Below are 23,033 nucleotides of genomic sequence, written 5' to 3' on the forward strand. Positions count from 1 at the left end.
TAGGTACCCAGGAAGAGAAATTAACAATATCTATATTGGGATTTAATTAATAGAATATAAAAAGATGGATATTGCATAATATATTGGGAGGATTGATAATGTGAACTGGTCCGATATTGCGATTATTTAGGGGAGATTTTGGGAACTCTGTAGTGGTGACTGAGATATACATATATATGGGTTATTAGGTGATGACCATATAAAGATTGGCCACTAGATGGTATCAGTTTAGGATTAATTTGCTTGACAATGCTGGTGTGTGAACTAAATGGATACATACATGTATGCATGTGTATGTATATGTGTATGTATGTTTGTATATATAGGAAATTAAGGTTGATAATAATATATTGATAGGGTTTTAATAATGATGACGATTAATATTGCTAGAGTGCGATTATTGTTATTATTTATATATGTATTTTTCTTTTTTAGATGTGTTGTCTGATTATTAAGGTAGAAAATTATGTTTGACCTTGTCTATATGGTTTTAGATAATATATGCACAATGGTATTACTATTAGAATGCGCAGGAGGTTCGATTTAATGAAAAGGATACTTGGATAGTGAACACGCTGGCCGCACATGCTCAGTACGTACAGTTGAAAGTGAGGCTTGAACCGCGAGCGCTATGCGCATGCGCGAACCGGCGAGTCCGGTATTTAAAGTTTCAATGAGACAAGCAGACACATCGGACACTGATGAAGCGGCTGAAAACGGACCCTGAGGCGGAGAAACGCGTTTGAGAGGGATAAAGACAAGTACTGTGAGTTAAGAGAAAGTCTCTCACCCCTTGCAATACCGGGTGTGTGGCTCACAACTTGCATTTACCGGCCGGTGAACTGTTATCACTCATACCCCAGTGCACAGGGTTAAGAGTGCTATGAAGCTTTGGTGACCCTTTGAATCATATGCTGCTAGCTTGTGCAGCCAGAAAGGATAACATCTATGTTGAGTGCTTTGGCAAAATGTGCTCTAATCCTGGATCAATGCAAAACAAGGGCTAACCTAATCTACTAATTCTGCTTCTATCACTGGCAATTGGCTGTCAATTCTTGCAAGTCTTACAGGACATTATTCTTTAAAGTCTGCTTCTTCTATCTGAGCTGAGAGAATCTTGTGTGGCTACATAATAATACTAACCTTGCCATATATGGATGATTGAAAGGCTGCTCGGATAAGGGGATATATGCTTGCTCATTGGGGCATAGTAAATCATTGTGCTAATTGCCGGGACTGTTAGTATAGCACTCTTCATTATAAAGTCCAGAGTTATATATAATCTTGTCATTAATTCGCTAGGGCAATTTTATGTATGAAGAATTGTATTTTATGATTATATTTTAATTAGATTAATCATATTAGTGTGATACTGGCCGGTATCTTTTTGTTTATATTTATTATATTTATTTTTTGTCATCTTTGTGTATGTAAAGTATAAAAAGATAAACTTAAATCTCAAAACCAAGGTGGGTAGCGCTGTCTCATTTTTTGTTTGTATATTCTTTGTTGGAGGGTTTTTGGATCATCCCTCAGAGTTCAGCTGCTTTCACTGTGGTTAGTGATTAGCGCCAGGTGCAAATCCATTTTTTTGTCCAACTTACGATCTGACACATCCTTTAGTGCAGTCACATTTGGTATCGGTAAGATTGTCTTTTTGACAATCTAGCCAGGGAGGGGTTCACAATCGGAGGAACCTCCCACTTAGACATGACACCCTTTAGCAGTGGGCAATTAGCCGTGAACTTTTGGGAATCTGGAAGCATCTATCTGGCTGCTTCCATGCTTCTCCCATTTGATCCTGGACAGTCTGAGGAATCGGAAAAACTGTTTGTGGTTTCTGAGACTCAAATAGATCAAAGACTTCCGGTTCCTTAACCTCTTCTTCCTTGAAGTTAAGGACCTGTTTAAACCGCTTCAATAAGGGATTCTAACCCCTTGACCTCAGCATACTCCTCCTGAGGATTGACATCAATTACCACCTCTACTGACTCCCCCTCATCCTCTATAAGACCCTCCCTCATCCTCCGACTATTCCTGCAGGAGAGGGAAGGGTCTCTTTACTGCTTTATGCACATTCTTTTCTACTTGTGCGGGGGGAATAATTCTAATTAGGAATTCCTCCATAGTTTTGGAAAACATTCTAAATGTTGCTTGCGGGATTCCACCATTTCCTTAGTCTTGATTGGTGCTTTAGACAAGATAAAACACACACACACACACACACACACACACACACACACACACACACACCAATCAGCAGTACTTTCACCCCATTAGAATAGGAGTCACACAGCTGGAATTATACTAAAATTAAAAAAAAAAATCTAAATTTTTAACCAGCCTGACGTTTATAACCCCCACACCACCAACTGTTGATACAGCTTGAGTTGACGGGGTTGAAATTCTGGTGCTCCTCCTCCGCAGGACCTGTCAGCAGTGTTCCTTGGAAGACAAAACATATAGGGGTCTATTCATGCAGCAGAGAAAAGCCCTGTTTTGCTGTAAACATGGCTTTTCTCTGCTTACCGCAATTCACAGAGCGGGTTACCGTAGAGAAGTCCCTGACTTCCCCAGCGGCACCCCCGCTCTGTGGCTGAATCGCATCACCATACGTTTGTATGGTGACTGCAATTTATGTAGGAACGGAAAGCCCAGCTTTCCGTTACCCTTCGCAAAACCCCATCGCCATCTCAGACAGGCGATGGGGAGGCTTGTACAGGAGAAGAGCAGTGAAAACGTCCATCTCCTGCCTTCTCCCCGCCCCCTTCCGTGACAAGAGCCAATCAGAGGAGCCCAGGGCATATGCATTTGCATATGCTGGGTCACCTCCTCCTTGCTGCCCTTGCCCGCCGCTGGAGGTCTCGTTTCCCCGGCGCATGTGCAGATTACACCTGGAGGCGGGGGGGGGGGGGGGGGGGACACTGCGCATGTGCAGAAGACCCCAGCCGCGGTATGAAGAGAGAAGACTGGAGAAGCCGGGATCGCGGACCAGCCGGATGCCGCATCGCATCAGGGAACAGGTAAGTATTAATGAATTGCGTTAGAAATCTGAAAAAAACCCTGAAATAAGAATGCGATGTTTAGTGATAAGTTAAACATAAACATCGCATTCTTACATGACTAGACCCCACAGTCTTTAATAAATTGATTTCAGAAAGATCTCAGCAGTAGAGTCTATACTAATCTCTTTTCTCTCTGCCTGCGCCAGTATGGAAAACCTGTCAGCATGTAACCAAAGTACCTATCCACTGCACCTGAGGTAAAATACTAACAACATTACAGCTATACATTCCCCTTCTGTAACAGGACTCTTAGCATGCCCACCCCCCTCAGAGAGGATTTCATGCTCTATCTGCGCGCCTGACAGAGAAAAACAAAATGGCCAAAACTGGGGGTTTTTTTTTAATTCACCTCGCAGCCCCTAATCCTTAACATATCCGGCTGCTTCCTGTGAAGACTATGCATGCCTGCCACGTTAGCCCTTCCTGTGCGCCCACAAGGAGCCCCCATTACCTCAGCGTCTCTCTGTACCAGCATCCTGTAATTACTATTCGGCTGCTTCCTGCTGCGCGCCTGACTCTCTCCTCCTGCTAGAAGTGCTGTGACTGCCGCTCAGAGCCTCCCCGTCCTGGCTGCCTGCGCCGCTCTGCCGCCATGTCTCCGCTTCAGCGGTGACCTCAGCGGCTCTCCTTATTCAGCTGCGCGCCTGTTAAAACTCACACTGTAACTCCTGCCTGAGGAGAGAGCAACATCTGCTGCTGGGGGGGGAATAGCCGCCTTGCTGCGTGCAAAGCCCCTGCTCAGTACTCACTGCTTGACGATCTCATAAGAGAGATGCTGATTCCTTCCACCGAGATCTTTGTCTCACTATATACTTTAAGTATAGCTTGTGGGAGCCTTCACCCTTCTTTCATATAGCCTGGATTGGCCCACTTGTAAATTTAGAGTGAAAAAACCTTTCATGGAGCAAATGGAGCAAGAGCTCCTTTCCTGTGCTGCTACCTCCAAGCACAATTTTTCAAACTGGAGGGATGGGAGGGCTACCTCCGGTCTGCATCCTTCACACATCCAGCTGTCTCGTTCTCCAGTGTCCCCTACTGGATGTTTGAGAAATATATTTTATTATATATATATATATATATATATATATACACGGACAAAGAACCAGGCGGCACTCAGGAGACAATAATTCGGTGAAACCAACGGGTGCTTTAGTTCAACGTTTCGGGGTTCGGGACCCCGTCTTCAGGACACACACAGTGCAATACAACTATTTAAATACCTCTCAGCTCTTTTTCATCACACAAGTTGCACAGTGTGAGTTTTATTCCACATATGAATATTGGCCACAGCACACGTGGTAAACTATACGGATTTTAGTACTTCCAGCATTAATACATCTCAGCGGACTTAACAACTATGGCAGTGGAGGTGTCGACCTGGATGAGGCTGCCTCTCTTTTAATGCTGAGTGATAATTTTGAAATGTTCAGTTTTTCAGACATTGAAGCTGAAAAAATACTGTACAGTGATACCCAGAGGTTTTCGCATCCACAATATGCCCACCATAGGAAGACACAATTTAGTGTTCTGTAAACACTGGATCTCAATACTGAATAAGTGCTCGATGGACTTAATCCTTCTGGTCATAGAAGAGTCCAAGAAAGAATTGAGTAGCACTAAGGCTAATATCAGCACATTTGAGTCTCAGCATGGAACAAGCCTAATGGCTGATACTACCACTAAATGGATGGACAAACTTACCACACAAGTGGAGCAATACCAAAGGGATCTGATACGATACAAAAAACAGAAACTGGCCCGTGTCCAACAGGATTACATACAACATAGAGTATATGCATGGCTTGGTGCCAAATCTCAATCACAGCAGCAAGGCCCGAGAGGCCAAGCAAGGAGGAGACGGATGGTCCAATTCACCAGCACCTCGGCCAGTGATAATGAGGAATGCACATCCACTCGGGGAGATCGAGTACAGGATGTCCCTTTAGTGGCTCGCACCTGGGCCGGTATCTCTGGCAGAAAAATAAGCCCACGAGGAGGGGGGGCCAAATGAGGCGGAGGGAGAGGAGCCGCATCAGACAAGAAACCTCCGAGAGCGACCCGCAATTGATCTTTAATCATTTCCATTGACCAAGGACATGACTGGGGTATTGAGTAAAGGCCTGTCATATGTGCCTACTCACAAGCCAGACATGGTACAGTGGAAAATTGACACATATAGATTACAACGAAACCTGAAGTTGAAAGAGTATTTTGGGAAGCATCCTAAAGCGACCAGTACATGTGTTGAGTCCACAGTACCCGAGGCCGTAAGAAAGATCACTACCAAGTCTCACTTTGAGCCAATATCCATCAACCCTTCTATTAAAACATTTAACCGTATGGTTGAGTCGTCGATAGAGCACTCGTGTGAGAAATCACATTCCAATTTAACTAAAGGGGAGCACTTGGCGCTCAAAGAATTGAGGGACAGAGATGATATCGTCATACGGGGAGCAGACAAGGGAGGAGCCAGTCATAATGGACATGGATAAATATAAAGCCGAATGTACTAGACTCCTTGGCGATACCTCCACTTATGTCTGTCTAGGCTAGAACCCCACCGTTAGGTTCCAGAGGGAACTAGATGAGTTGTTGTCGGAAGCTCTCACGAGGGCATCATCACGACAGCGGTACATAAGGCGTTGGTCAGAGTACATCCAGTGACACCTCTATTTTACATCATTCCCAAGGTTCACAAAGATGTGAATAACCCCCCTGGCAGACCTATCATCTCTGCCAGGGGGTCATTGTGTGAACCTATAGCGGTTTATTTAGACGCCTTCCTGCAGCCCTGCATACAAGCGACTCAGACACACTTGAAAGATACGTCAGCCCTGTTGAGGAAGTTGGATATGTTAAAAACCATTCCAGTTTCCTCCACTTTGGCCACAATTGACGTCTCGAGTTTATACACCTGTATTCCACATCATCAGGGAATACAGGCAGTGAGGATCCTTATTACCAATAATCCGCTTTACACTGGCCCAGATCCTGATTTCTTTTTGTCATTACTTGAATTTACGCTTACACAACTATTTTTTGCATGATAACAAATTTTATTTACAGCTCACAGGGTGTGCGATGGGGTCCTGTGTGGCCCCTTCGTTCGCGAATACATTTATGTGGGAGACGGATAAGGATTTATTTTTGTCACAACCCATTATTTTGCAACATTTGGTTCTATATACGAGGTATATAGACGATTTGTTGGTAATTGAGTCAGGACCTAAATGTGAACTGGAGAATTTGATCAATACACATAATGTTTCTTGTAGCCCAGTTAAATTTACCATGGCGCTCGATGCCCATCAGATCAATTTTCTAGACGTCCAGATCTCCATTGAGAATGGCGTGATCAGTACATCCATGTACACGAAAGAAACAGACCGTAATACTATATTGAGGTTCGATAGTTTTCACCCTAAGGCTACCATTTATGGCTTACCTTATTCGCAGATGTTGAGAGTATGCAGGATTAACAGCGACCCCAGTGTACGTGATATACAACTTGACAGCATGACATCCAAATTTCTTGAAAGGGGATATCCCATCGAGTTGTTACAACAAGCCCGACATAGAGCATTGAGTAAGCCCCGACAGCAATTGCTGGAAAGTAAAGACAAGAAATCCCAAGGGGATATTTTTCCTTGGGTCAATCAATTCAACACTGCTAGCAGATACACCAACAAAAAAACTAGAGAGCTGTGGCCCATTATTCAAACTGACCCAGAATTATGGATGTTCAAAAACAGCAGACTCATGCCTAGTTACACTAGGAGTAAAAATCTTAGGAGTCTATTAGTTAGATCAGACGTTTCAAAAAAAGCTGTTACAGCCACACATTTTTTGAGACAGAAAAAAGGCTGTTACAAATGTGGATGCACTACTTGTAATTTCCTGATACCCGGAGATTCGTTTCAGCACCCATATACTGGTAAAAAGATCAACATTCGGGTATCGGTTAATTGCAATTCTAAGTTTGTTGTATATTTACTGAAATGCCCCTGCGGTCAACATTACGTAGGGAAAACTGAATGCAGCTTTAAAGTCAGAATGACCCAACACAGGTCAGCGATGAGGGCGGCCCTGAACACGGGTACAAGTGAGCAACCTGTAGCCAGGCATTTTGCTTTAGCCAAACATAGCCTGGCTACATTAAGGTACCGTATTATAGACCAGGCCCCCTTTTCAATAAGAGGGGGAGACAGGGCCAAACACCTGTATCAATTAGAAACGAGGTGGATTCTGATGCTTAACACACTCAGCCCGAAGGGACTCAATGAATCCCTAGGCATGAGCAATTTTATATAAAGGTTATATTTCAAAATGAGTACTGTGAGTCCTATCATTGTCCGATGATGCATGTAGCAATTTTTATATTGCTTTTTTGCCATTCTGACAGGCACGGTGTATGTTTGTGAGATAGCATTTAGTGTAGATGGAACACTGGTTCCTCTGAATCTAATATTATCTTGATCCGTGACCTGTTTATTAAAGTACCTTAGACGTGTTAGTTATTTATTAGGTCAAGAAATAGCCTGCAGGTCGCTCAATCTGGTAAGATATGATTGCGCAGCCGCGGGACACTGTGCAATTAATGTTTCATTGTTTTTAATCTAGTATAGTAGGTATTAGCATATCTTCGTCACTGTGTCACTTTTTGCATATTATTTTTAGGTATTTATGATAATCAATTACTCAGGCAGTGTGAATGCTAGCCTGTCTTATAATATTTTAAATAATATTTCATACGATTCACTGTCATTTGTTCACTCAGTAATGTGGTGTTATTGTTGTTGACAGGCGTATCCTGGCAACATTCCCCCATGCCCCCCTGTGACGGCCTGGTGAGCGGGTATCCGGTCATGTGACAGTGTCCGGAACCGGAAGCCTGGATCCTGGAAGCCGAACGGAGGCGCGGCGAGGACAGCCAGAGAGGCGCCAGGTAAGGTATTTAAATAGTTGTATTGCACTGTGTTCACTGTGTGTGTCCTGAAGACGGGGTCCCGAACCCCGAAATGTTGAAGTAAAGCACCCGTTGGTTTCACCGAATTATTGTCTCCTGAGTGCCGCCTGGTTCTTTGTCCGTGTATGTACAGACTATCTAGTCTGGTTGGAGGGCACCGGAGCATATACACCATCAGCTGTCTATTCCTGAGTGCCGGACCAGTTTTATATATATATATATATATATATATATATATATATATATATATATATATATATATATATATATATACATACATACATACATATACACACACGCACTTTTACGTTTATTACGTAATTAAAATAAAAAAGATAATTTCTGAGTGGTTTTGTTGGGAAAAAAGTATCAGTTAAGTGATTAATGGAAGTACCTCCTTAATTGTAAATATTATTCTTTTTTAAACAAACTATGAATCAATTGGCCATATACATTCATTGAATTCAGACAGACTTTCATATCCCCTATATAAAAACTATAATTATTTGGTTAAATGATTGGAATGCCCCATGAATGGCCAGATTAAGGTTTCTTTGTTCAAATAAAACAATGGTATGTTTAGAATCGATGAACAAGGTGGTAATCGAAGACAAAATGAAAGACACATAGTGAGGGATCAGTATGAAAAGCCGGCAGTCGGGATGCCGGTTGTCAGTATACCGACACCGGCATTCCGATCGTGGCAATGCCGACAAAGGTGTGCAGGGTCCCCTAACCACCCGCCCCTACCTCTCCCTGTCCGCAGCTTAACCATAACCTTCCCTATTGGTGCCTAACCCTAACCTCCCCCGGTGGTGCCTAAACCTAACCCCCATTTCCCACAGCCTAAACCTAACCCGCCCCCCTTAGTGCCTAACCCTAACACTTCCCCGGTGGTGCCTAACCCTAACCCCCCTCTCTGCAGCCTAACCCTAATCTCCCTCCCCCCCGTAGCCTAACCCTAACCCCCCTAAAGCTGGGGTGATTGTGATACCCTCATCCTGGCTCAGATACAACTTATTTTGCTATATGATGTGGTCAGGGTAGGACAGAGAACATTTTAGGCTAAATATCAAATCGACTACATTTTGCGGGACACTTAGAAAATGTAACTCATCCATAACCAAACCCAGACACCCTTCTTGTGTACACATTAAAGGTATTGTTAAGTCATGCAACACCAGTACACACTTGGAAAATGTGCCAGCATCCATTCTAAAATGTCATTTTGCAGGAACAGTATTACACCATGAAATCCAGAGTATTATATACCTTAAGCAGATCACCTTCGATTGAGTGTCCAAACAGGAGCTTCTGTGCTTCAACACTGCCAGAAGAATATATATATAACTTCAGGCCCGCATTCCTCCATTTTCTCAATGCCGGCTGCACATCCTCGTATACCCTACAGGAAAATTGAGGATGCTTTTACTTAGTATATTAATATAGTATATATTAATTATATACTTTGTGTGGATAAATTGCAACCATGCCAATAGAATTAAATCAAATGTACAATGTAGTCTAGAGCAGGGGATCCCAACCAAGGTCCTCAATCACATTAACAGTCTGAGTTTTAAGGATAGTCAAATTGAGCACAGGTGACTTATTTATACCCCTTTCACACCAAATCCTTGGTTCAACTTGGGTTACTGTATATGGTTTGAAACCCTGTTCACACTGCAGGCTGTACCCGGGATATTGCTGGATAGACCCCTTTCAGACTGCATCAGTGTGCAAACTGCCTGATCTGCTAGCATCATCTCCAAGTGCTGGTGATCTGACACTCTGGTCCTTGTAGCATGACTAGGGTCGGATAACCTGGGTCACGTTATTACCACCACAGGCTACCCGAAGCACACCCAAATCCGACCCTGATAGCGGCCAGGGTCGGATTCCTGGGTAACGCAACCCGGATAGACCCTTTCACACCAAGCCAGGACTTGGGATGCCTCAGCAACATCCCGAGTCAGAAGCTTGGTGTGAAAGGCCTATAAGAACCTCAGTAAGTTTTGATTTAAACATTTGTGCTCAAGTATGGATATCACTAAAACGGGATCCGGTCTCTAGGGCGACAGTAACTAGGTCGACAGGGTCTCGAAGTCGACAGGTCACAAGGTCGACATTAGTTTTTCACAATTTTTTTCTTTTTTTGAACCTTTTCAAACTTAACGGTCCACGTGGACTACGAAGCATGGAAAGCTAAGCGAACCATGCGAAGGGACACGGTGCACTAATTGGAGTTCCCGGTCACTCTACGAAGAAAACTAGACCAAAAAAAACATAAAAAACTCATGTTGACCTTTTGACCTAGACCATGTCGACCTAGAGACCCTGTCGACCAATAGTGGTCGACCTAGACACTGTCGACCTAGTTACTATCTACCTTCCATACCACACCCCACTAAAACGGGGACTATTATACCCCTATTCCACCTAAATCCTGGGTCTGACCTGGGTTTTTGAACATGGTTCCAACCCAGGTTTGAGCAGGGACACACCCCGTTTAACACACTGCCGCCCCAACCTGGGTTGACCCCTTTCACACTGAACCTGTGTGCAGTGTGTTTCTGTTCCGCCAGCGCTTGGAGATGACATCATCTTCAAGCGCCTGTGAGCTAGCTTTCCCTATGGTTACAACAGAACCCGCATCACCCGTTTACACAGCCTCATTACCCAGGTTCTTCCCAGGAATAACTATTGGTATATATGTACAGTAAGTTTTATAAACTGTGGAAAAGAATTCAAGAACATACATATTAAATATAAAAATATATTTGTCATTTTATTTGTAAATATAATCGACTGCATTAAGTACCAAGCAGTAGGCAAGTGCCAGTCTGAAAATGCTAATTAATTGAATTTGAAAGATGTACAATCAAAGCAAGATACCGTATACCGGGACACTTCGACCGCACATAGCTTGAATAATTATATCTTACATCTATATTAGACTGTTCATTTGTTTATTTCAAATAAGAGCATTCTTAATATAGGGCACTCCCAAATGTAAGTCATAATTTCATAACGGTAATGGGTCTCTAATTCACAGTTGTTATTATTGTATCAATATTGCTACAATACTTACAATGTCTTGGGTTTTTGAGGATTTCAATGGAGAAGGCTTGACTGTGACTTATCAGTGTTATATTGTTTTCCTTAACACTGACTGTGCAGGCAAATTCAATAACTTTACTTACATTTGTCCTCACTGTTGTCTACAACCAGGATTAGCATTTTAAGTCAACTGTCTAATGGGAGTAATTTGACGATGCTCATTTTCTGATGTCTTTTATTGTTCAGTATTATTTATACTAGTGAAAGCAACATGATAAACTTTGGGAACCTTATTACACGGCCCTTTTACCTTCAAAAGGACCGCTCTAAAAAATATAAATCAATGAAAGAGACACTTATCAGTTTTGCAAGCTATAACAAACAAGTATGACAACAAAGAAGGGAGGAGCTGGTTGCTACATTTGAAGGCTTGTAGGGCATCATACTGCCCATAACTGATCTATACTCATCAGGGCTGTTTCTAGCCAATTTGGCTCCCAGTGCGAGATTTAAAAATGCGCCCCCCCATGACATAAAAAATGTGCGCCCCCCCCCCCCCCCCCCACACACACCTAGATGAAAAAGACTTGCGCGCGCACCCGGCAAGTGGGCGTGGCCTCGTCTAAATGGGTGTGGCCTCATTTTAATGGGCATGGCCTCGTCTGAAAAGACTACCTCACAATCCAGTTTTTGACCCTGCTCCAACAGATCACGACCACCACAGGAAAAAAAAATTCTACCATATTAAGCCCCACACAGTAATGCCCCCTGCACCATATTATGCCACACACTGCAATGCCCTTAATACATTAAATACCCACACTACGGCAGGCAAGAGTCCCCATTTCACACATTACGGGCAGGTGTCCCCATTTTACACATTGAAAGAGAGAGAGAGAATACTTACAGAGGCGATTACCGCTCTTCGGCACGCCTCACCAGTCGCTCCTCGCTCCGGCCTTTCCCTCTTCCTAACTTGGATCCCCCTCTGTACTCTGCTCGGGGGGTTTGTGGAGTGACGGGGTTGCGTCGTGACGTAACGACGCAACCGCGTCATTCCGTGAAACTCCGCCCCCCGAGCGGGTTACTCAGGGAGAAATATGAGGGGAAAGCAGGGAGCCACAGTTAGTGCCGGGGCGGGCGCCCAGTGCGGTTGCACTGCTCTTCTGCCCCAAGAAACGGCCCTGATACTCATTATGTCCCCAGTCATTTTAGGGTTTCGGGTGCTATTTTCTTGCAGGCACATTATTAACATCACACATAGAAAAAATGGATGCAGATGCACTATGCACTCATTACTACTCAAAACTGAAATATATATTACAATTAAATATCATATAAGAGGCTGTTAGCATATATTTGGCCAAAGATACGGGCCAGCTCACCAATGTCCAGGTCACCTCTTGTTGGGCAAGTCCCTAACACACTCTTGTGTTCGCGAATGGGGCGCAAAGCACCCCCAAACCTGTCCAGCCAATCCCCCCCCAAGGGCATCACTCTGATGAAAGATAGCAGTGAGTGGAGTGTTAATGGGGGTACACACGAAGAGATCAGTGCTTAAATACTAAGCAATCTGCCTAGATTGCTTAGAAGTTAAGCACAGATCTCTCCGTGTGTATGCCCCACAGTGATAGCGATGCGCAGCGCTGTACTAGATTGGCACAACAGTCTAGCAGGTCGCTTATTTCACCGCTGGGTGAAATGAGCGCCCCTCCCCGCTCAGCACACATCGTGTTAAGAGTGTTACAAAAGTAATAAATGTGTGAAAAAATATATGGATAAAAAGTGATATAAATTGTGAATATAAGTGTTAAGTGGTGATGCCTTGAAATGGCTTAGACAGAGTAGCTCAGGAGGCCCCACACCTCAACGCTCACCCAAAAAAACTGACACTATATAAATATAAAAAGGACTTACTTTTGATTATGCCTGAATCAATTTGCAGTCAGATATTTTCCTGCTTAAAACAGTTAGAGGGAGGTGGGTGAGGGGTGCCACTCTAGACTGAAGCAATCTCAAACTTCTAGTGTACATATATATATACATAGCATGGAATATACAGAGGAGTGGCTCTATACTGCACACCCAACCTGCTTGTAATGAGAGGTGCTAGCTTGCTGAGCTTTATAGTACTGCGCACAGAAAAAAAATATTTATTTTATTCTTTATTACCAGTTATTTATATAGCGCACACATATTCGGCAGCGCTTTACAGAGAATACTTGGCCATTCACATCAGTCCCTGCCCCAGTGGAGCTTACAATCTATATTCCTTACCACATGTACACACACACATTCACGCTAGGGTTATTTTGCAGGGAGCCAATTAACCTACCAGTATATTTTTGGATTGTGGGAGGAAACTGGAGTACCCGGAGGAAACCCACGCAAGTCCAGGGAAAATATACAAACTCTACACAGTTAGAGCCATGGTGGGAATCGAACCCATGACCTCAGTGCTGTGAGGCAGTAATGCGAACCATTACACCATCCGTACTTACTAAAAAATGAATACAGATGCACTATGCAATCATTAATACTCTGTTTTTTCTATGTGTAGTACTATAAATCTCAGTAAGATAGCAGCTCTCATTACAAGCAGCTAGGGTGTGCAGTCCAGAGCCACTCCCTCTGTACATTATTAACATCATTATACTTTATTATATCCATTATTTCCAAACTGTTCTGTAACCTAATACAATCGTAGAGTATTCATTTAATTCTATTTTTTTTTAATACAAATATGATAATGAGCTGATATTTGTATCGAACACTTACTAACCTGAAAGCAGTATAGAAAAAGCTGTAAATACTCACTCTCCTTTAACTTGTCCAGTAGCATATGCACACCTCCACATATGGCCCTGGAGCTGCTTAAGTGCTGTAGTCTTTCTGTCCAGTGACATTTGCCAATGAACATTATTCACTACGCCTTGTATGACTTGTTGCAACTCTGCATTATTATCGGTTACATCTGGAATAGGCACAAATCCATTCAGTCCACAGTCTTTTTCTGCCTTACAAGTACGAACAGAGAAAATAAAATAGATTAGTTTATGTTTAGTCTCATTAAGCATAAGCATGTTTGCCCATGTGAAAGTGTGCTGTAAACAAAATGCTATCTATCAAATGAAAAGAACACGAATGGGGAATAAAATATACAAAGAGACAGCAAACTTCAGCTCACATATTTAATTAGTTTCAATGGTAAATGGATGGGTGGCACTCGATATACCAGCTGTCGGGATCCCGACACTCAGCATACTGGCGCCGCAATCCTGACAGCCGGTATACCGACAACTATTCTCTCTCTTGGGGTTTCCACGACACCCCTGGAGGAAGAATAAATAATGTGGAGTGCGTAGCATTACGAGTGCAGCGAGCCTGCAAGGGGCTCTTTTGCGCTCACCCCGCTGCTGGCATTCTGACAGTCGGGATCTCGGCGCCAGGATCCCGACTGCCGGTCAGTCGTACTACACCCAAATGGATGCAGAGCTCAGTGTGAAATGTCTGTCAATGCTCGTTACTGATCTATATGGCAGTATATTTATTACTATGGGTGTTTTGCATGCTGCCTGGACACAAAACACCACAACAACAAAAACAAGGGCCACATCAGTCTGCCAGGATACATTATCCTATCTCAATAACTTGTATGAGACTTCATGTCACACTCATCCACACAGTATGTTCCCTGACTTACCCTATATATAGGTGTCTCCATCCCTGAGTGATGATAGGCTCCCATTATTTGTTAATTTAAAAATGGAACATAATTTATATGTGATAAAGTTTTCCTCAGTCTATTCCCCCAATGTTTTTGGACATTAAATGCTACAAATCAGAAATAAGAATATCTTGTAATGGAGCTTGTAATGTAGGAAATTTAGCTATTTTAAAAGGAGTCACAATAAAAAAGTGAATGTCTTGGAAAAATTGGGCATTTGACAGGTAACATGTATGTAACAGCACAGAGGAGTGGATAGTAATATTATTTTCAATGAAATTGGAATATGGTTGGGCAGACAAGACTGTATTTGATGGTGTTATCAGGTAGGCAGACAAACCAGAATATTGGCTTATCTCTAATGGATTATACTCATGCGCTTTTACAACAATGCGTGTTAATAGTATATTAGATAATACCTATGCTATGTCCTTGCGCTTGGAGCATGTTACATTATAAGCTTAGGAAAGTGTCTCAATGTAGTCAATGTACTTAGAAATGTCCTATAAATTAAGTCAAGACATCAAGCAATAATGTGAAGTACTAAAATGCTGACTGAGCATTCCCATAGCACTCCACTGCATTTATAACCCGTCATACTCTTCTGGACATTGAGTAGAACAAGCAAAGTGAAGGCTTGACAGAAAATGATGGGACCATCCATCCTCTATGTGTAATGACTAACCATCAGATTCTGTTTATACCTACAGAACAATCTGGAATTCACATATAGCAGGCACATCTCCCATAGAAGGCAATGTGCTCATCTGTAACTCAGTTTCCCCCAGGACTTATGTGCAAGTTAGTACAAGTTTACTTGAAGGTGGTGCTGACAATAGCAGGCAGTATATGAGACAGGTTAGCACAAACTGAACAATCACAATACTGGAATATTTGTGACATTATTGAAAAGTCATTGCAGATTGATAGTGTGAGAAAACAATGTGAGCATAGGCAAAGTTAAATAATAGAAAAGTCAAGTATAGGTAAAACAAGAGCACAACGGAGCAACACAATGGACAGGCAGGCTGAATGGTATAACCGAACATGTGTGCCCCTGATAGCCTTATAAAGCACCTAGGCAAAATTACACAACCCACCTCTACCCTGCAATTTAAGACTAAGGGGTCTATTGAATTAGTGTTTAAATTTCCGACAAGTCGGAAAAACGTCACTTTTGACTTTTTTAGGTCGAATCTGGATTCGACCTATTTAATTCCAGTGGTGTTTTTCCGACTTGACGAAAAAATCTGACTTGTCGGAAACCACGTGGATCGGAAGATAGCCACGGATCCACGTTTTTTGCCGAATTTGTGGGCATTTCCGACAGTTTTTTGGCCCGTTTTCGACAATGACAATTAGACTTTAAAAAAGTTGAATTGGCATTGTCGAAAACAGACCAAAAAACAGTCGGAAATGCCCGCAATTGAATAGGGGGTGTCGGATTAGAACTGTATTTCCGACTTGTCGGAAATTCTGGCTCTAACAGAATAGAGCCCTAAGGGGCATATTTATCTCAATCTGCAACTCAGATGCAGATGGGATGTAATAAAATCACCCCAATCCGCAATGTGATTACTGAATACATCACAGCGATGTATGAGGGAAAACGTGCCCCACAATGGCGCTGCCCCAGATTACAGTCACCTTTTAATGTGTAACCTTATTATTTTACACAAATAATAGATGAAGATTCCTTTCACACTTGTTCACTGATGAATGAATCAACAAAAGTTTTTTTTCCATGGGATAGACAATTCTATGCTAAAACTCCAAAAAAGATATTAACATAATGCAGTATTGTCTCAAATAGCTTAATTCTTATTGGAGTTTGGTGAAGGCACTATGTGTGTCACCACAGGCTGAAGTCACCAGTGTATGTGCATTTTTAGATCTAATTTTTATTATTTACAGGGATGTATCAATCATCACACGCAGGGACAGAGCTTGTGAGAAAGCGCTGTCCCTGCAAATCCACTACGCAGACTTCTCAGTAATTTTCACAAAAAAATACCCTGATTATGTGCTGCGCACGAGCAGCCGTTGGGTATCCCCCCTCCCTTGCACTTACCCGGTGAGCTTGTCCGGGTCCGGTCATCTGATCGCTGGCTTCGAGTTCTGTGACCCCATCATCTGATGTCTGCTGTAAACTGAGATGCCGGTTTACAGCAGACATCTGATGACTGCGCAGGAAGCCGGCACTCAGATGACCGGAGGAAAGGAGGAGCTCACAGGGCCCCGATTACCACACCAGGGGGCCTGTAAGTTTTTTATTTTTTTTTAATGGTGATCAGCCTGTGGTTTTATTAGACACACATGGCTGATCACAAGCGCAGGTTCCCGACTCTGCTCTGTCTGTCAAAGAGGAGAATGGAGCTGGGACTGTGGATAACGTTATCACATGGCTCCCTCCAGTGTTTTTATAAAAAAATGTAATAGTAAATCTGGCCATAACGTATTTCCCATTCCAAGTATGGGAAATGCAATCTGATTACTAAAGAAATGTGAATTAATGGGCTTGGAGTATTTTTACACTTAAACTGCTCCAAGAGTCATTTAACACATTTCAGTGAAACTAAAATAATGTGTAAAGGGTGTGAAAACACCCTTTTTTCCATTATTTTAGTAAAAATAACATCAATAAATATGCCCGTTAATGACATACACCTGGGGGAGTGACATCATGCTGTTTGGCCAGAGGAGTAATGGAATTACTGAGACTATTGTTGCTATCTTTCTGATCCTGATCAGGGCCGGCAACAGAAATCTTGGGGCCCCATACAGCATACCTCCTAACATGACCCTCTCCAGGAGGGACAGAATGATCTGCTCCTGGACTTCCCTCTTAATGTGTGATTGTCAGCACCTGTGCTGTAACACCTTTCTTATCCATTAACCTGTTCAATACAGGTGCTGCCAATCACAAATTAAGAGAGAAGTCCAGAAGCAGAGCATTGTGTCCCTCCTGGAGAGAATCATGTTGGGAGGTATGATACAGTGATAGCTATGGGGCCACCTCAGATTTTTTATACATATACAAATATATATATATATATATATATATATATATATAATATTAAAGTGCAACTAGCGATATATGAAAATGTTAATAGAAGAAGAGAAAAAATAAATAAATATATCTATATCTATATATATATATATATATATATATACCACACACACACATACAAGTTCAAGTACTGGCACTCCATTAGCTCCCAATGAGTGAACTGCAGCCGGAGCCGCACTTTATATATATATATATATATATATATAATGTCCACAGGCAGCCGGCACTCACTTAATTAGATGCTAAGGACTCAGGTGCTCCATCCAAAAGATAATGTACAAGTCCCAAAGAAATAGACGGCACTCAGAGACTTTGAAGAAATGAATATACAAGGCTGTATTCAAAATCGACGTTTCGGGGGTGCAACCCCCTTTCTCAAGATTGCATCACAGCATAACAGACATATATGTCTGTTATGCTGTGATACAATCTTGAGAAAGGGGGTTGCACCCCGAAACGTCGATTTTGAATACAGCCTTGTATATTCATTTCTTCAAAGTCTCTGAGTGCCGTCTATTTCTTTGGGACTTATTTATATATATATATATATAACACCAAAGATGCAGCAGGCGGCACTCACGGCTCAGAAAGAATCACAGTATACAACCTGATTCAGTCAACGTTTCAATGCTTTAGTCAAACATTTTTGTCAGCCGTGAGTGCCGCCAGCTGCATCTTTGGTTGTATTTTGAGGACTGGTCTTCAATGGAAGGCACCGGCCGTTTGTATTTACTTGTACAAAGCAAGGAGTGCCGCAGACCAGCCACTAATATTTATATATATATATATATATATATATATATATATATATACACACACACACACAGGGGAGGGATCCTGGGGTGCACACCGGTAATGAGAGGTGCGACCCTGCGGAGACCTTTCAGTAGAACTGCATACAAAGACAAGGTTGCAGGTGCACAATTCAAACATTACCATTTTATTAATGATAATCATTGCAATAAAATTTTGCATTTTGAGCGAGGTTCTTCGCTTAGTTATGGCCATAAGTAATGGCTTGCCCACCGTGTCCAGGTGACCTCATTAGTCGGGCAATATCTCCTTCCTCCCCCACATACACCACAGTCTGTGTCTGCCTTCCTCCCACACACCCCACTGTCCGTCTCTCCCCAATGACTCTGTGTTGCATTCCCAGCTCTTCCACCTCATGCCAAAGCCTTGTATCCCCTCACCAATCTCCTCTAGCCCCAGGGAGAGACTTCCCAGTATCCAGACCCTCACACCGCACAGCAGGAACCATGCTGCCCTCATACCCCACCAGAAGAGGCCGGCGCAGGGCACAGGAATACTGGTCAGCGGAGCTGCTGCAATGTCCTGTAACATCCTGCAGCAGATCCAAGACCAGGACACTTGTGCCACACTCTGTGCGAGAGGCTCCTGTCACTATGAGGTTACACCCACACCGCCTACAGCTCGCTGCCCTATGTGGTTAAGACGGTTCACATCCCTGCCGGGCACTAACCAGGATATACTTGGGGCCCCTCTGATCCTTGGGGCCTGGTACAGGTGTCCCCTGTCGCCGGCCGGCCCTGATCCTGACACTGCTCCACATAGTAGTGTCTCCCCTCCCCCCCACCCCCCCGGTCGAGGCAACAGATTTTTTAAGGAATTTAGGGGAAGATGTATTAACCTGCAGAAGGCATAAGGAAGTGATAAACCAGTGATATGTGCAAGGTGATAAAGGCACCAGCCAATTAGATCCTAACTGTTAATTTACATATTGGAGCTGATTGGCTGGTGCCTTTATCACCTTGCACATATCACTGATTTATCACTTCCTTATGCCTTCTCCAGGTTAATACATCTGCCCCTTAAGGTGAAACATCTCTATACTGTCTCTCTGTATGCACATACAGTAACTATTCTTGATCCATGCTCTCTCATCAGGACCATATCCTTTTCAGCAGAAATAGTGTTGGCACTGAGCTTCATATGATTTTATAGTTTCCTTAATGGAATATTGGACCAAATCTTCTTTAATTGTCCGGAAAGATGCCCTGCTTCAGGTAAATTCAGAGGACTACTACCAGAAAATGAGCATGACCAAAGAGGATAACCATGCCCACAAAAAATGTAAGAGTTATGGGAGACTTACAATTAACTATTTTTGACGAGGTCCATAGAATCCACAGGTAATACCTTGGGGTGTAGGTGGTTGCAGAGGATCAGGCACCAAACCGTTAAATCTTTTAAGCTCCCAGGATGCTTCAGTCCCTCGTCCCCATTATATTCCGTCCCCAGCCAGGGCCAGTCAATTTTCATGAACAAGCCCAAGGCAGAAGCAGGATAGGAGAGAAGGAAGAAACACACTCTCATACAACAGAGAAGGGAACTGGTGACCAAGAGGAAAAACCCATAGAAGCAAGGTGCACCAGTGCGGGTGCCCTGTGGAGCCTATGGACCTCGGAGAAAACGAGTTAACCATGGTAAGTCTACCATAACTCTTATTTTCTTCTTCAGAGTCCATAGTGTACCACAGGGAATACCCTGGGGATGTCCCAAAGCAGTTTTCTAAGGGAGGGGATACTCCTGAGCAGGAGAGGAGAATATGGCGCCCAAAGGAAGCATCTTGAAAGGCAAAGGTATGAAAAGCATAGAACCTAAGAAAAGTATGGACAGAAGACCACGGGGCCGACTTGCACAGTTGTTTAGCAGATGCACCACAACGGACTGCACACGAAGGACCCACAGAGCGAGTAGAATAGACAGAGACTGTATCCGGCACAGGGAGGTCAGCCTGCGTGTAAGCCTGGCGGATAGTCATGTGAAGCTTCCAAATCCTGAGCATCATTTGAGTGGGAGAAACCTTTGGATCTTAAGAGGAATGACTAAAGATCCATGCCATCAAAGACAGGCGAGCTATGGGGGTAATTCTGAGTTGATCGCAGCAGCAAGTTTGTTAGCAATTGGGCAAAACCATGTGCACTGCAGGAGGGGGGGGGGGGGCGATATAACATTTACAGAGAGAGTTAGATTTGAGTGGATTATTTTGTTTCTGTGCAGGGTAAATACTGGCTGCTTTATTTTTACACTGCAATTCAGATTTCAGTTTGAACACACCCCACCCAAATCTAACTCTCTCTGCACATGTTACATCTGCCCCTCCTGCAGTGCACATGGTTTTGCCCAACTGCTAACAAATTTGATGCTGCGATCAACTCAGAATTAGGCCCTATGTTCGGGTGCAGACAGGGACCTTGAGACAACAGGTCTGGTGGCAGAGGAAGTGGAAAAGGAGTGTCTATGGAGAGACTCTGGAAATCGGTGAACCAATTGCGCCTGGGCCAAGCCATTGCTATCAAAACGACGGTGCCTCCTTCTTGTCTGAATTTGCGAAGAACCCTGGGAAGGAGGGAGACCGGAAGGAAGAGCTACACCAGACTGAAGGTCCACTTCACTGCCAGAGCGTCCACAAAGGCTGTCAGGGTCTCTTGTTCTGGACCCATTTACAGGAACTTTATGGTTGTGTCGTAAGGCCATGAGATCCACGTTCGGTAGACCACATTTGTCCACCAGAGTTTGGAAGACTTCTGGGTGTACAGTCCACTCTCCTGCATGGACATCGTGACGGCTGAGGAAATCTGCCTTCCAGTTGAGGAACCCTGGGATGAACACCACCGAGATGGCCGGAATATGACGTTCGGCCCATCGGAGAATGTGTGCCACTTCCTGCATCGCCAACAAACTGCGACTGCCCCACTGATTGAGGTAGGCCACCGCAGTGGCTTTGTCAGACTTGACTCGGACAGGCCTGCCCTGGAGAATGTCCCTAGCCAGAGTGAGTGCTCTATAGACGGCTCGAATTTCCAGGAAATTGATTGCCAAGCAACTCCTGGTGGGAGTCTAACGGCCCTGAAAGAAATGTTGGCCGGTTACTGTGACCCACTCGCGGAGGCTGGCATCCGTGTAAAGGAGCACACAATCCGGAATCCAGAAGGGGGGAGCCTTTTCCAAGTGGGACGTCTGTAGCTACAAGGAGATGGACAGGCGAACTTCTGGAAAGAGGACCATTGTCTGGGACCTGATCAGATGATGTTGTACATTCCACCTGGAGAGGATTAGATGTTGAAGGGTCCTGGAGTGGAAATGGGCATATTCCACCATGTCGAAGGTGGAGACCATTGACCCCAAGATCTGCATTGCCAAGTGAATGGATACTCGGTGACTGTGAAGTAACCTCCATACTCTTGTTTGCAGTGCGGAAATTTTGTCTGCTTCTAGGAAAATCCTTTGTACCTGAGAATCCAGGAGAGCTCCCAGATACAGCGTCCGTTGGGAAGGAGTCAGGGAGGACTTTTTCCAGTTGATGAGCCAGCCGTGTGTTTGCAGGAAGGCCATGGTCATCTGAAGATGGCGGTGAAAGACTTTGTGGAGTGTGCCAGAATCAGCAGGTCATCTAGGTATGGGAGTATTCTGACCTCCTGACGATGAAGCTGGGCTGTCATAACAGCCATGATTTTGGTAAAGACCCGAGGAGCTCAAGAAAGGCCAGTGCCAGAAATTGGAAATGCTACTGAAGGACGAAGGCATGGAAAGAAGAAAGAAAAGGATCTGTTTTGTGGTGCACTAAATATTGAAAATTTAACTTTTAATCAATTCATTACCAAAATGGTGACATGTTATATTATCTCATGTCCTACAATTGACTATATGCTAAATATTTAAAAAAAAACATATATAACAATTATGTGAAAGTTTGACAACACTGAATTACAGAAGAAGAAATAAACATAGATTGTTAAAAACTGAGCGTCTTTTTTTGTCTGTCCTCTTGGATCACTAGCGTGGTATAGATTGATACTATGTATCTCCTTTTGGTCAATATTGTGAATTCCACTGAGATCTAACAAAATTGTTACTATTGTGCTCATACAAGAATCTTGGCAACTTGCCTGGAAATGTATTTATGTTTTGATACAATTATGTGACAGTAGTCAATGCTGTAACAAGTGTGGATCAATACACTTCGAGATGTATTATAGCTGACTTACATAAAGTGTGTTAAAAAGACTGTTGGTTTTTATATAATAGATTTAATTTCATATTCAGAGAGCCAATTATTATTCAATAGTTAACAATGGAGATTAATATATGGCTCCTAACTCGAGGGTAACATTCATGTCGTCA

General features: G+C 43.3%; 1 protein-coding gene across 2 annotated transcripts in view; it reads right to left on the bottom strand.

Annotated features, from left to right (window-relative positions):
- Positions 1-23,033, bottom strand: part of ENOPH1 (enolase-phosphatase 1) — an 81,261-nt gene that overhangs the window by 28,738 nt on the left and 29,490 nt on the right. For both annotated transcript variants that reach the window (XM_063919945.1, XM_063919946.1), the window contains exons 3-4: positions 13,906-14,105; positions 9,304-9,436 (exon numbers count right to left, since the gene is read on the bottom strand). In XM_063919945.1, the coding sequence (XP_063776015.1) occupies positions 9,304-9,436; positions 13,906-14,105 (333 nt within the window). The remainder of the gene's footprint in view (positions 1-9,303; positions 9,437-13,905; positions 14,106-23,033) is intronic.

This window comes from Pseudophryne corroboree, chromosome 1 (assembly GCF_028390025.1).
Source record: "Pseudophryne corroboree isolate aPseCor3 chromosome 1, aPseCor3.hap2, whole genome shotgun sequence".
NCBI lineage: Eukaryota > Metazoa > Chordata > Amphibia > Anura > Myobatrachidae > Pseudophryne > Pseudophryne corroboree.